The sequence below is a fragment of the Hyperolius riggenbachi genome, chromosome 2 (genome assembly GCF_040937935.1).
Source record: "Hyperolius riggenbachi isolate aHypRig1 chromosome 2, aHypRig1.pri, whole genome shotgun sequence".
Classification (NCBI taxonomy): Eukaryota; Metazoa; Chordata; class Amphibia; order Anura; family Hyperoliidae; genus Hyperolius; species Hyperolius riggenbachi.
This window is the reverse complement of record NC_090647.1, coordinates 223,968,416-223,984,473: the sequence shown is the minus strand read 5'-3', so window position 1 is coordinate 223,984,473 and position 16,058 is coordinate 223,968,416. Positions and strand designations below refer to the sequence as shown.

The window sequence follows — 16,058 nt, the reverse complement described above, 5'->3', positions numbered from 1 at the left end:
CCACGACCAGCACGAAACCCCCTCAAAGATTCAAATAAATCTGTTCACATTTCACAGAACAAACAAAAAACACAATCCATTGTGGGCATACTGAACTCACCCAAATATATTTTCATCAAAGGACTACCACCCCCCTACCCTCTTCAGACATACAATCAATCCACCGATGAGGGTAACAACCACGTTTGATACTGATACAACCCTACCCACCTATCCTACATCTAACCCTCTAGTGGTAAACACACAAACAGAATGTGATACTATCAGCAGAGAAACCGCCCGACCGAAAACAGACACCACTACTGATGCCACTACTGCATTGGATCTTGCCATAAAGACAGGGATTGACCCAACTACGATGACTCACGATTCCCTTATTGATACTAATCAAGAAGAAGGGGACGACAACCTCACACAGTACAACACCTACAATACTCGAGACAAATTCTGGACACCCTGAACAATAGTACATCAGAACATGAGCCATGATCCATTATCATCAAACACCCTTCATCAGAGAGTCTGAGTGAACACTCTGAATCTTTTTTAGACCTTCCACCTACTCTCACGAATCAGCCACCAGATTCACTACACAAACAACTCCCCAGTCCAAAAGCATCACGTATTATCCTACAACCCAAAAGCATCCGAAAACGACCCTACCAAAACGCCAAAAACGAGGTTCAAGAGGGAAGGGGAGGGGAAAAAAGGAACAAGATATAGCTCCATCTACTGACAAAGGCACCAAATCCATCTTTAATCTATCTGATTATGTACTCAAGGAAAATGAAACAAAACTATTGAGTAAAGGCCTATCCTTCTGTCCCACCAACACCGCTCAACTGAGTGAATTATACACAGACCTCAATGCCTTTATACGCAAGTTAACTCTGAAGAGACATTTTGCTTTAACGAAAATTGATAAAACCACAACACCTATTTTTACTCGGGACGCTAACACACCGACAGTGACAGTTAACGAACTTGAATTACAACTGGAAAAATGTATAGCCACTTCCCTAAAAGGACAATCTAGATTTTGTCTGACATCCTCCAAGGGCAACTTTTATAGAAACTTTTTATGCAGCCTCCAAGGGCAACTTTTATAGAAACTTTTTATGTGCCAACGTTGGAAGATTTGCAAAAATTATGCCAAGAAGATATTAGATTCCATTCCAACCTAACCCCACCTGAGAAAATTGCTCTCAATCACGTTAAAAATAATACTAACTTGGTAATCAAACCTGCAGATAAGGGGGGTGGTGTAGTGGTACTCAATAGAGGATTACATTGAGGAATCACTCCGCCTCCTCCAAGACCCAATCAGCTACTGTACACTTGCATTTGGTCCCACTGCCACATACAATACCGCACTCAAAACATTCATCAATACTGCTCTGATGGATGGATTGATCACTAAGAATGAGAGAAATTTTATACTGGTTGACAACCCCACCACACCATTCTTCTACCAACTTCCAAAAATACACAAAAGTTTACAGGAGCCCCCTGGAAGACCAATAATATCAGGTATCAACTCTATTACCAGCAACCTATCCAAATTCGTCGACCAACATTTACAAAAATACGTACGGAAATTGGAATCATACATAAGAGACTCCCAGCACCTCATTGACATACTAAAGGATCACGATTGGAAACTCTACTACACTTGGTTGACATGTAACGTTTCAGCCCTATACACGAATATATCATATGAATTTGGGACTGAGGCCACACAATTTTATCTACAATCAGACCCAGACATGCCACAAAAACAAAAAATCTTCTTATTACAATGTGTAGAATTTATCTTAACGCATAATTATTTTGCATTTATGGAGACAATCTACCAACAAATAGGGGGTATGGCTATGGGCAGCAGCTTTACACCGAGCTACGCCAACCTGGCCATGGGTTTGTTGGAGACTACATATATCTATAATGACAATCCATTTCGAGATCATATCATGCTTTACAAACGGTACATTGATGATTTGGTCTTTATATGGCAGGGCGACACATCACTAATCCCATCCTTTCTTAGCTATCTCAATTCTAATAGGGCCAAGCTCTCCTTTACATCACAATATAGCAACATATCTCTGGAATTTCTGGACCTAGTTTTATTCCACAACAATGGGAAAATCAAAACCAAAACTCACTTTAAACAGGTAGATTCTAATAGTTATATCCATTTCAATAGCTTTCATTACAAACCCTGGACAGTGAACACCCCCATATAACCAATTCAAACGAGTACATAAAAACTGCACAGATATTCAGGACTATGATACACAATCAAAGATATTGGTAAAAAAATTCTGGGAACGAAAATACACCAAAAAACTCATACAGAATGCAAGATTTAGAGCCAAACACCCCCAAGCACCAGAAAACACTCATGAGACCGTAGCACAGAATAATCCAGATATCACATTTCGATTCATCACGAAATACAATGCTCAACACACAGCCATCAAAAACATCCTTACCCTTGGGAAATCATACAACAGGACCCATACTTATGGGAATGCATCCCCAAAAAACCTGTTATGACATATCAGAGCGCGCCCAATCTCTGAAACTTGCTGGCCCCCAGTAGAATCAGGGTAGATGCTAAGGGGCAATCTCTACCAGAAGGCTCCTGTGCATGTAATAAAAATACTGCTTAGCTTGCAGCTTTATAACTAATGCAGACCATTTAGTAGCACATAGCAACAAGGTCACTTACTCTATAAAGAAATACATAGATTGTGACTCAAGAATGGTGATTTATGTGGCTACCTGCCCATGCGAGATACAATATGTAGGACTCACCAGCCAACAGCTGCGGGATAGAATTAGACAGCATAGGCGCAACATCTTAAAAGGCCTCGCCACGCACAGCTTATCCAGGCATTTTGACCTGGTCCATAACAGAAATGTGACAGAGGTCTCCTTCACAGCCCTAGAACATATCAATCCCTTAACACATAATGCAAGCAAAACACTGAAAAACAGGGAGATGTTTTGGATCCAGACTCTAAAAACCCTAGTACCCTTGGGACTAAATGAGCAGCTAGAAAAGACTTTCTAAGGGTCACCCTATGATCTACATAATGCCCATATATTACATTTCTATTGTAGATCTTTCATTCACCCGGCCTCTCTATCAGTCCGCCTTAGATATGGAATATTAGAGTAAAGAAACACATAATATAGATGGGATGTATCTAAACACATAGATACGCACACGCCCGTAGATACTTACCATATAGTTGCAATGTGATCCATTATAGCAACCATGCACACACAGCCATATACATATAATTCTTGTAGCTACCTCACTCACAGCCGCTCTCTTTCATATTTAATTTCTAATTTTTATCTCTCTCCCTTTTTTTAATATATATTTTAACTAAACGTTGCTATTATTGCTTTTTTTACTGTTCTACAGTATATGTATGCACCTTCCTCCTTGATAGACTAACCTAATCATATATTTTTTACTATGTCTAATGAATATGATATATATCCTTTGGTTTATTATGGATGTGTATGTGTATCTTTATTTTCATTTTGTTTTCTGTGTTTTGATATTATAACAATGATTTTCACTAGAAAGCACACATAAGTATTGGTGTGTTATATGGTGGATGTCATATGTTTTTTGACCACCAGATGGAGTGACCACACGGTGCATGCACGCATGTGCGCAATTTTTATATATATGCCCCATGAACTGAACCGTTACCAATTGATTTTGATTCACATCATAAAAATCGGCCTTTGTCGTTTATTACTATTAATATTTGTTTATTTTTTCATTTGGACCCACAAACAGTTAATACATAAAGAATAAATCATGAATGTTGATGTTTTTTATATACTATGCCCAAACGACGTTCTATCTGCATTCTATCAGAGCTTTATTCTGCCCCCATGTCCACAGGGACTTTATACCCTAAATATACATAATCCCTTTTTCCTCCTCCTTTCGATTTAAAAAAGTAAAGTGCAGAGACCAACACCACAACAAAGATGGCGTCCAGGATCACATGACGCACATACGCCCTTAAATCAGTATAAAACAGTTTGGCGTCTGGGCACTGATGCCCGCACATGACGCACTTCCGCCCCTTACACGGAGCCCAATGAATGGGCAAAATAGTACTAAACAAACATGGCGCCGGGGCATTCATGCCCTTACATGACGCACCTCCACTTATCACAAACAGTCCAATGAACGAGCAGCAGGTGTTTACCACTTCCGCATAATGCCGGCCCTGCCCACCAAGAGACGCTCAATCACGAGTTGGGAAAATACTTTAGAAGCTGGTATGGCGCCCGCTCGGCGCAGAGGCACTACACCAGTATATACTACTGCTTTGGTAAGTCCAATTCCTCTTTCTTTTGGTTTATACTTCCCGTCTCCTTTGTTATCTTGGGCACGGATATTGAGTGCACACAGGGGATACATATCGGCAAACCCATTATAATTACGGTCATGTGTGTTTTTCTCATTACATCTTACATTGGATATTGGTAGAGGGGCAGACAGGGTGCACCCGTGCGCACATGAACAAATATGCAATTCACAGACCGCTAGGAAATATGGAAATACTGTTATCATTGCTGATACTGCATATATGTATTCAGAGGCTTAGGTACCTTATTAACAAATGGCCACACGTTTTTAAGGATACAATTAATATGTGGATTCACTGTGTTCCCCCTTTTTTTTTTTTTGTATATACTGTAGGTGTGTATATGTACATATATGAATATACTGTATGATTATGTGCAAAAGCACTATACTAAAGAGGTTTGTTTTAAATTAGCTTCTCATCTGGATGATCTGTTTTTAGATGATGATGATTGATGATTATTGTGGTCGTTATGTATGCTATGGATGATTATTGTGGTCGTTATGGCTATTTTATATGGATATTTTGTTTTTTGTTTTTTCTTTGTTTCAGTTGCTCCTGCTTGTCTGTTTTTTGCCTGAGGAAGCGGGCTTGGGACCCGTGAAAAGCGCTGCAAACTGTATTTCTTTTTGGAGTACTAATTAAATTTGATATTATCTATACTATACAAAGTGGTTGTGTTGGTAAGCCCACCATTACCACCCACATTGGGCTCTATTCATAAAACCTTACCGCAAGTTTTCCGCTCAAAACAGCGGATTTTCCCGTCCATTTAGCAAAGTGGGCATTCATAAAAGCTGTTCCCGCATGAAAATCTACGATCCCCCAGCAGAGCGAGAAATTTCCGCCTTCTCCAGTGTTTTTCTAGATTTATCTAGAAAAAAGTAACAAAATGGCCATTCATAAAGTTTAGAGGAAGCGGTATGTGGACGGGAAATACCGCTTCCTCTGATTTTGCGGATTACATACAAGTGAATGGGACAGACCTCCCAGAGAGAGCAGTGCACGGAGGGACTCTGCCGGCTGAAGTGTTTCCGCATGTCTTCCGACAGCTTACCGCCAGCTTTCAGCGGGAGATCTCCGCTCTGCTATCGCAGCTGGCAAGATTTCTATGAATGACCACCCAGAAGTGTAAAATACCGCTGCGGTATTTTACCTCCAGGATTTTTTCCGACTCAGAAGTTTTATGAATAGAGCCCATTGTATTTGGTTTTAAATTGATACTACTTTTATTCTGCTGGCGCCTCTGTATTCTCTAGGCTGTCATAGGCTGATGCCTATGACAGCCGATCGCTATGATTGGCTGGTGGGGGGAGGGAGGTCAGGCAAAATTAAAAAAAAAAAAAAGACAATTATATTAAAAAATAAAGAACAAATAAACAAGCAAACTTTACAGCAGCGATCAGAGCCCACCAACAGAAAGCTGTGTTGGTGGGCAAAAAAAGAGGGTGGGGGATCACTTGTGTGCTGAGTTGTACTGCCCTGCAGAGAGCCCTTAAAGCTGCAGTGGCCTGAAGTGTAAAAAAATAGCCTGGTCACTAGGGGGCTGTAAGCCTACACCCTGAAGTGGTTAATTACATTCAATAAATATCTTTGCTTTTACTACGTGGTGCTACTAGTTTGCTACTTATGCTAAACAAGAACACTGTTAGTATCCATGGGCCTTTCATTACAGCCTAGGGTGAGCCGTTTTACCCGGTCGCCCCAAATCTCCTGGCGGCTTAATCCTATGTATGCCGAGGGAGTAGGGCACATTATTTAATGTAAGGGGGGGGGGCGCACCCCGGGTCCAAATAATTGTATAATACCGTAATCCTATGGTATTTTCTTTTAGATGGTTATCATACCATGTGTGTGCAAGACACAGATATATGTGTGTGTGTTAACATAGGAATAATTGGAATATACACTTTATGGTTTGGTTAGAGTAGTGCATAGGGTTAATGTATAGCGAAACTGCAGTGAGTGTTCACAGACCACAACTTGTCAAATTATAGTTTACTGGAGCTCACACATTGCTGTATGTGCAGATGTTTATTTTCTAATCACTTTCTAGGAGCACTTATAGACTTGATGTAGGATAATTTGTTTCAAACGACTGCCTATAAGTGAAGAGCCTTTCGTAAATGACTGGATTAGGTTTTTTCTTGAAGAAAACATAAAAAAATAAACTATTAAGTTCTGTCACAGTATACATGTAGTTGCATTCAGCATGTGCAGATGGTTTTTCCTTCTATCTGTTAATGGGGGAACCATTGTGTGGTTTAAATAAAGACAAGTGTTCTGCTTGGGTGTGGTGGATGACCCTGATAAGGTTATATATATTTTTTCTAACCTTTGATGCCAGTTTTACTTGTATTTTTTTGCATTGTGGTTTGGATGCAATTCTCCTGTTATTATTATTTAGTATTTATCTAGCGCTGATCTCTTCCGTAGCGCTGTACAGAGTATATTTTCTTGTCACTTAACTGTCCCTCAGGGGGGCTCACAATCGAATCCCTACCATAGTCATATGTCTATGTATGTATTGTGTGTAGAGTATGTATAGTAGTCTATGGCCAATTTAGGGGGAAGCCAGTTAACTTATCTGTATGTTTTTGGGATGTGGTAGGTAACAGGAGTGCCCGGTGGAAACCCACCCAGGAACGGGGAGAACATACATATTCTGCTCAGATAGTGCCCTGGCTGGGAATCGAACGGGAGATCCGGCGCTGCAAGGCGAGAGTTCTAACCACTACTCCACCGTGCTGCCCAAACAGTGCCGACAGGGTCGTATGCATAGCGCCGCCCCCTGCTCAGTGACTTGCTCCATGCTCAGGAAGTATGTCACTTGGATTCCCGTCGATCCACACATGAGCACGCATCACACGCCATCATTTACACTACCTGTGTCGCTCATAGACTTCCATTACCCCAAGCACCATTAAGTGCGGTGCTTGCGGTAACACACTGTTGTCCATGTGTCGGCTCAAATACTTCCGGCGCAACCGCAAAGGACCGCAATAAGTGTGAAAGTTTCCATAGACTTTCATTGCTTTTGTGGCAAAATGGGGTAACGCAGCACAGGTTTAGCCTGCTAGTGTAAAAGAGGCCTGAAGAGCTTTCCTCCCAAATATTATATACCGTGGGAACCGTTGTGTCCACAGAAACTGTGTATTGATGTGACCAGGGTCTGCTAACACGTGACCATTAACAAGACACCTCTAAGTACAAATTATTAAATTATTCTATATAAATTCTCCCCGGAGACTTCATGAAGGAGAATGACGTGATCCAGAGAGTTAAAGCGAGTTAGTTGATTTGTAAAGGTGCGTGCACAAGCACTAAGATAGTCGCTCCCATGGATCGGGACTCCCTAGGCTACAGCCTCTTGATAATTTCTGTTGCTATGGAGAGAAGAAGGATGTCAGCGTGGCCTGATGGAGCAGCTTCCAGGAGGCAGGGTAAGGAGGAGAACAATGTACTCAACCAAGACACTCAGGCACTCCAAATATTTCAGTGTATCATAGGGGTGGTTGTACTCGTGCTGCATTTTTTAGCAGAGATGGCATCACTCGAGAACGTGTATTAAGTCTCTGGCTGGTTGTGATATTGATTCACTTCCTCCCATGTAGGCTAAAGATCCGTACACACGCTCAACAAAACTGCCTGATTGTCGTCTGACTTTAGTCCGTTTTAGACTGTTGGACGACAATCAGGCATATGCACACATGCATACGACTTGACGAGCGACTGATAACAGGCGTTGCACCAGATCCAACTGTCGGATCTTTGTTGGCCTATGGTCTTCTGATATTGTGCAGATGGTCCGTGTGTACAAGTAGTTTGAACGACTGTTAAACGACTTGTACTTGTTTTCAATGTGTAGTCCGTCGTTCCACTGGCGTGAGCAGCATGTACATGAGTTAGTCTTTTATCCTTCCGGACGTGTGGACACACAGGTCATGAGGGACGTCAGATTGTTTGTTGTGTTGTGCGGATGGTCGTTTGCACGTTGTTGAATGTGTGTATGTGGCTTCAAAGCAGAGGTGAGATCTGATAACATATCTACAACTAGCCGTTCAGAAATGTACAGGTAATGTTCTGAGCAAATCAATCACATGCGTCTCTTGGCAAAATACTGGAGATGTCAAAAATAATCTGTTGATTGAAAGAAACCATCACTATGCATATGGTAGTTTTGTGGAGACTGCCATCAGCCATGCCATTTCTGCATGCTAGGATGTTGGGGAGATTGCACCTGCACTACAGTAGTGTCACTCTGTAGCAGCTGTGAGCACTAGATAAAATGCAGATGGTAATTGTGTCAAATGAGCCAGTAGTGATTGATGAAGCACGGGCTCTATTTCATATCTGCATTTTTGTTGTTACGTTTTTTAAGATTTATTAGCAAAATCCCTATTAATATACATTATTAATGGAGTCTAGAGACCCATTAGTGGCCTGTGTTTTCTAGTCTACAAAGACAAACCTCTGAATGTCCAAACCAAAGAAAGCAAAGCTTTTGATTGGCAAGGGGTCCCTGGCTAATCAGTGATTTTGGTATCCTCAGGATGGCCTCAGAACCTTGTTTTCTGCTATAGCCCTACATACTATTTACATAAACCTGTTGATTGGCTTTAGCAGAATTACCGGCACTCTGATTTATAGCAGTCCTGCAAATGGGCACGAAGTTACATCACTAATTGGTTTCAAGACTCTGTTGTACAAAAATAGGTTCTTCTGAATCTTTTATTGAGGAAGGGGTGGTTCTTAAAAAGCCTTTTCTCCTCCCTACTGATTTTGATGCATTCTCCTTTAAAGCAAAACTTAGATACTTAGTCAAAATTTTGGCAAATGAAATTCTTTCCACACATGCCTATGTAAAAGTTCTGTTATTAGTATGTATGATGTCTCCGAATGAAATGGCACACCTGCTGTGCTTATTTTTTCTGTTTAATTAGTCTCCTCATTTTCGGTAGCAATGCTTTTCCTCTCCTTGTTGGCACATTACTGAATACTTTTCCACAATTTACAACAACACTAAAAAATAGCTCATCCGAAAACTCCTAAATCAATCACATAAAAAATACCAGCATATTTAATTATAAAAGAGTAAGAATGCTGATTTGTTAACACTACTCTTGCTACTAACATTGCACAGCTCCAGTCATTGCTTGCATGCTAAACCTTCTATAGAAGCTTTGTCTTTATAGTCTGCATCATTTCAACTGATGTTAAAATGTAGATTCTTATCAGCATGCCGATACATGCAGAGCCTATATTGGTAAAAAATCCACATCTGAGTCACTGTGCACCTCAAACTTATCTCTGACCACATCAGAGATTCTTCCTTTTATCCATAGCTTACTGATTTTGATTCCACCTCTGGATGAATGTTTTATATCTGATTATTTGGAGAGCACATCAGTAGAACTATAGACCCTCAAATCCACTCCATGTGACTTTTTGGCTGGCCACCAAACTGATTACAATATGGAGTCTCTATTATTCCAGCAACCAATTGTACTATGGTGCCTTTGTAATTGCTTTTACTTCTATAATGAAATATTTGATATTTTTTTATTTGATGGATTTGTGAGATTTATAATGAGCTATTTTTTCTTTTTTTTTACTGTTTTGTAGAGCACATTTTCCTTAAAAGGTTATTCATTCTCTTGCATGCCTTATTTATATTTATTCTGGGCTGTCATAACTTTAGTTTTTCGTTTTTAGTTGCAGTAATTTTTCACAATTACATAGCAATTATAAAAAAGAACCAAATGAAAGATCGTCATCTTGATGTAAATCTAGGTGCCACAGGTGAATCATGAAATCATCTGGACTCTTTAGGTCAATCCAACTACTCACCTTTGAATTGGTCTTAAAAAAAATTCATCAGTTGGTATGGATTTTTCCTTATGATCAGACTATTGTTTTCCACAGAGATGTATATTTGGCCTATCATGGTACTGATGTATTATGTTACTCTGTTTTACTCCTTCTTGCAGAGTAATGTACATGCATGTATGGCTCAGCCAAGTATGCAAGGTCATACTGTATATGTATATCAAATTAACCCTCAAATGTACATTCACACAGCAATCTGCAACACAGACCATGCAATATGAGATATGAACAGCGGCATTAGTGAACATAAGTAGTGAGTTCATGTAGAATTATTTACATTTTTATTTAAATATATGCAGCTTGAAAATGGACCAATCACTTTAAACCTGGGTGGGACCTGATTGGTCAGTTTTTAAGCTGCATATATTTGCATAAAAAAATTACATAATCCTGCAGAAATAGGAAATATTTGCATCTCATTGATCATCCCTTTTGCTAAGCCAGTCCTGGATAGAGATATAACGTTTTCAGAGTGGGCGTTTCTACACAACTGCAGTTGTACAACCAATATTTTTAAAACTTAAAAAAAAAAACCTTCGCATTGTCCTATATGACCTAGTTGATGGTTGCAAGTTATCGATAGCTAGTTGTAGACAGTATTATGTATCCAGGCCAGGTTTGCATAATCACACATACTCTCCACTGTTCTCCAGCTCAGAGATCCTTAGTAAATTGGGTCCAGTGTGTCTGAGATGCTGTTGCTGCACACTGACACATTGGCACTGATTTACTTTGATCCAGCAAGTTACATCTGGATTATAGCAGGCCACAGATTGGATTGCTGAAAGGTCAGGGAAATAAGTCACGCAACTGCCGTCATGTGCACACAACCATATCCACTTATTATGAATCACTTCTCTGTCCCCAGCAAGCATATAAACTGCTGATTTATACCAAATGACTTGCACATTCTCTCACTGTCCTATAAGACACCTAAAGTGAGAAGGGGCATGGAGGTTGCCATATTTATTTCCATTTAAACAATACCGTTGCCTGGCAGTCCTGCTGATCTTTCATGCATCAGTACTGTCTGAATCACACACCTGAAACGAGCATGTGTTAAATACAGTCAAACTTTGGTCAAACATCTGATCTCTGACATCTGATGCTTGTTCAGGGTCTATGGCTAAAAGTATTAGAGGGGGGGGATCCAGGGCTGTGGAGTCGGTACAAAATTCTTACGACTCCAACTCAGACTCCTCAGTTTCTAAAACCATGACTCCAACTCCGACTCCGGGTGCCCAAAATTGCTCCAACTCCGACTCCACAGCCCTGGGGGGAACCAACAGGACTGCCAGGAAATTTGCATTATTTAAAAGGAAATGAATATGGCAGCCTTCCTCGTATGACTATGGCATATCCCTCTCACTTTAGGTGTCCTTTAACCACTTGAGGACCCACTCTTTACCCCCCCTTAAGGACCAGCGCTGTTATTTGTGATCTGTGCTGGGTGGGCTCTACAGCCCCCAGCACAGATCAGGGTGCATCCAGAGCGATCAGATCGCCCCCCCTTTTTCCCCCACTATGGGGATGATGTGCTGGGGGGGGTCTGATCGCTCCTGCCTGCCGGTGTTGCGGGGGGGGGGGCACCTCAAAGCCCCCCTCCGCGGCGAAATCCCCTCCCTCTCCTACCTGCCCCCCCTGGTGTTCCGGGCTGCACAGGACGCTATCCGTCCTGTGCAGCCAGTGACAGGACGTCCCCTGTCACATGGCGGCGATCCCCGGCCGCTGATTGGCCGGGGATCGCCGATCTGCCTTACGACGCTGCTGCGCAGCAGCGTCGTACAATGTAAACAAAGCGGATTATTTCCGCTTGTGTTTACATTTAGCCTGCGAGCCGCCATCGGCGGCCCGCAGGCTATTCACGGAGCCCCCCGCCGTGAATTGACAGGAAGCAGCCGCTCGCACGAGCGGCTGCTTCCTGATTAATTAGCCTGCAGCTGGCGACGCAATACTGCGTCGCTGGTCCTGCAGCTGCCACTTTGCCGACGCGCGGTATGAGTGCGCGGTCGGCAAGTGGTTAAAGTGATGTGTTATGAGAGTAACTTCTTGCTCATGCCATGCTGAATATTTGAAAATGCCTTCTATTTCATGAAGACTGAATTGTGCACTTATTTTTAAGCAATACCTGAGCCTCTCAAATACTACCAGAGATATGTGCCAATCTATACCTTTTGCTGATGAAGGCCAGAGAAGCCTGCAACAGCTATCTGTAGGTTGGCTCTAGGTGTGGCTGGTGATTCTAGATGAATGTTTTACCTGAGAGAGAGAAAGGATGTGACATTACATCCGGCTCATCTGAAACGGAATACTTGGAGAACATTTATGGTATTGCTGCTGACTTATCCCCAATGAGATGCCAATAATTTTGAGTTGATGAAGTATTATTCAAATTGTGTATGCAACTTGAAAATGGACAAATCGAATTCTACCTCAGCAGGATGTGATTGGTTCATTTTCAAGCTGCATACGTGTGCATACATAATTTGCATAAAACTGCATTAACTCCAAATTGTTTGCATCTCCCTGACCATCCCTACTGCAGACATTTGGTTGAAACACACCACAGAACACCTACAGAGGTCTTATCCATCAGCAGATCAAAGTAGGTTTGGTGGCACAGGGGGACCTACACATCATTAGGCAGGTGCTTTTAGGTCACATTCACAGCGAGTCGTTATGGTCACACATTGTAAAGTCTTATAACGCAGCTTACCGCACTGCAATGCTAATCTTATGGGACGTTTACAGTGCAACATTAAATTCCCATTAAAAAAATGTTGCGTTGTGGTAACTCACTGCTTGCAGTGTGTTACCTCTTAACGCAGACACGTTGCCACTTTAACGTTGCACTAAAACGCAACATCCCACGGTGAATACTGCCTTAACCAGTTCCCATCCTGCATACAGTATATTCACGTCATCTTAAGTGGCTCCTGAAAGCCACATGACGTGAATATAAGTCACTGCACTTCAATGAGCACAGCGTGCGTGCGTGCTAGCACGCACCTGGGCTCATTAACCTCCATAATCCATCTAGACTAATTAAGGAACCCCTTCCTGGGGTCTGATCCTCCCACCCCCCGCCCGATCCTCTGTACTGAGGCTTCTTCCCCATGCTTCTTCCCCATGCAGGCAGTATTAGCAGCATGTAAACAACATACCTCACCTCGTTCCAGCGCGATCAGCCTCCCCTCCGTGCATCACCGCTGCCTGTGTCATTATGCTGAACGGATTGGGTCCCGCCTTAAAGGCGGGACCCGATCCATTCGGCATAATGACACAGGTAGCGGTGATGCACAGAGGGGAGGCTGATCGCGCTGGAACGAGGTGAGGTATGTTGTTTACATGCTGCTAATACTGCCTGCATGGGGAAGAAGCCTCAGTACAGGGGATTGGGTGGGGGGTGCCTGCTACCCGATTGCTGCATGGGGAAGAAGCCTCAGTACAGGGGATCGGGCGGGGGGTGCCTGCTACCCGATTGCTGCATAGGGAAGAAGCCTCAGTACAGGGGATCGGGCGGGGGGGGGGGGGGGTGCCTGCTACCCGATTGCTGCATGGGGAAGAAGCCTCAGTACAAGGGATCGAGCGGGGGAGGGGTGCATGCTACCTGATTGCTGCATGGGGAAGAAGCCTCAGTACAAGGGATCGGGCGGGGGAGGGGGGGTGCCTGCTACCTGATTGCTGCATGGGGGGGGGGGGGTTGTTTGGAGAGGGTGTGTGGTGTGTGTATCACTACAGCACATAAAGCTAGGGGATTTAAAGGGCAAACCTATCATTTATGGGGGGGAGGGGGCATAGAGGCACACCTGGCTATCTATGGGGCAAAGGAGCATACCTGGCTAGCTATGAGGGTGGGGGGGAGCAAAGGGGCACTCCTGGCTATCTATGTGGAGGGAGGGGGAATAAATATGCACACCAGGCTGTCCATGGCAGGGTCAAACGGGCATATCAATGTGTTGACACTGGGGGGAGGAGCTAATAAGGGGCACATTTGGCTATACTGGGGGCGAAAAAGGGCACACCTGGCTATCCATGGAGAAGTGTGGGAATAGAGGGGTACATCTGGCTATCTGTTGGGGGGGAAGAAGCGAGGGGCACACCTGGCTATCAATGGGGGTGGGAGGACAAAGGGGTGAATCTGGCTAATAAAGGGGCACATCTGACTTTTTATATGGGGAGGGACTAATAAAGGGCAAATCTGTCTGTTTATACCGGGAGGGGGCGATAAAGGGGCACACTTGGCTATCTGTGGGGGGGCAGAGGTAATAAAGTAGCACACCTGGTTATATATGGGGGGGGGGGGGGGTATGGTGGAGGGGAATAAAGGGGTACATCTGGCTAACTACGGGGTGGGAGCTAATAAATGCATTTAGCTTTTTGAATATGTAAGCCATGAGGGTAAATTATTGTTATTTTGTCAAATACGGCTTGTAATTACTGATAAAGTACAATGCGAAAAAATTGAAAAAAATACACCTTTATTTACAAATAATATATTGTCGCCATACATTGTACTAGGAATATAATTTGAATGTTGAAATAAACAGGACACATGGGCAAATACAATGCGTGGGTTTTATCTACGGTAACACTTTTTATTTTCAAACTGTAAGGTCTGAAAACTGAAAAATAACGACTTTTTTCATTTTTGTTCTCTTTATTCCCTTTACAATGCATACAAAATAAATAATTCTTAGCAAAAAGTACCACCCAAAGAAAGCCTAATTGGTGGCCAAAAAACAAGGTATAGATCATTTATGTGTGATAAGTATTGATAAAGTTATTGGCTTATGAATGGGAGGAGTGTGAAATATAGAAAACTGCTCAAGATTTTTAGAGGGAAAACACCAGGGACGCGAAGTGGTTAATGTTTTGACTGACTTTTGTGTATTTTTGCTGTAAATATCCAATTTTCCGATTGCTGTTAATATACATTATCTGATTGTATTTAGATTGTGCCCATTTGAGGTATGGTGAGAGATATTCTAGCATACAATGGAAATACTGGAATTAAATACATAATCCATATTTAGAGCTATTCATAGTGAATAGTCAATTTTAAGACAAAGTAATATAGTTCCTTTGTAAAGACTTAGTAAATCTAGTAAGGTCTTAAAGGTGGGAAGCCTTCTTAAACACCATCTGTAAGAAGTGCCAAAAGAAAATGCAAATTTAATCAGCTGGCAAGTGGAGAGAAATTCTTGAAGGCTCATATAATTTGCAGCGGTTTGTGACAAGATCCCTTCAATTACAAAGGAGTAGCTTAAAACTGCTTTGATTCATTGTTGTCTGCAAAATAGGTCTGGGGGATTTTGTGGAGCATAGAAATGTATTGTCTCACACTGTTTGAAAATGAACATCCATATGCCAAAGTGTCAGTCTGACAGGGAATGTCAATGAGAGGCCTGCTCTGCCAAGCTCAAGCCTAGGACTATAGCAATTACACTGACACCTCCTAATGAGTTTTTGTTTGCCTGCAGTACCACTATTTTATACAAACGATGGAACGCTTGGTAAGCCTGCCACACAGCAGCGTTGAGGAGGAGTATGTGTACAAATACAGCAGGAAGCTGGAAATTCAGAGCAAGAAACAGATTGTTAACCCACTGCAGTATGATGAGCATGGCAGAGCATTCAGCACAGCCGAAGGTAATTCTTCCAAGACTTTGTCACTTGTTTCTCTAGTTTTGTGAGAATCAGCAGCTCTGACTCTTATTTCTTTTATGTAAAGTGTAACTCCAGTCACAGAACTAGGAC

At 42.3% G+C, this 16,058-nt stretch overlaps 1 protein-coding gene across 1 annotated transcript in view; it reads left to right on the top strand.

Moving 5' to 3' along the window:
* MRPS9 (mitochondrial ribosomal protein S9) overlaps positions 1 to 16,058 on the top strand; it is a 138,872-nt gene that overhangs the window by 107,779 nt on the left and 15,035 nt on the right. The window contains exon 8 of the mRNA XM_068265285.1: positions 15,782 to 15,950. Within this exon, the coding sequence (XP_068121386.1) occupies positions 15,782 to 15,950 (169 nt within the window). The remainder of the gene's footprint in view (positions 1 to 15,781; positions 15,951 to 16,058) is intronic.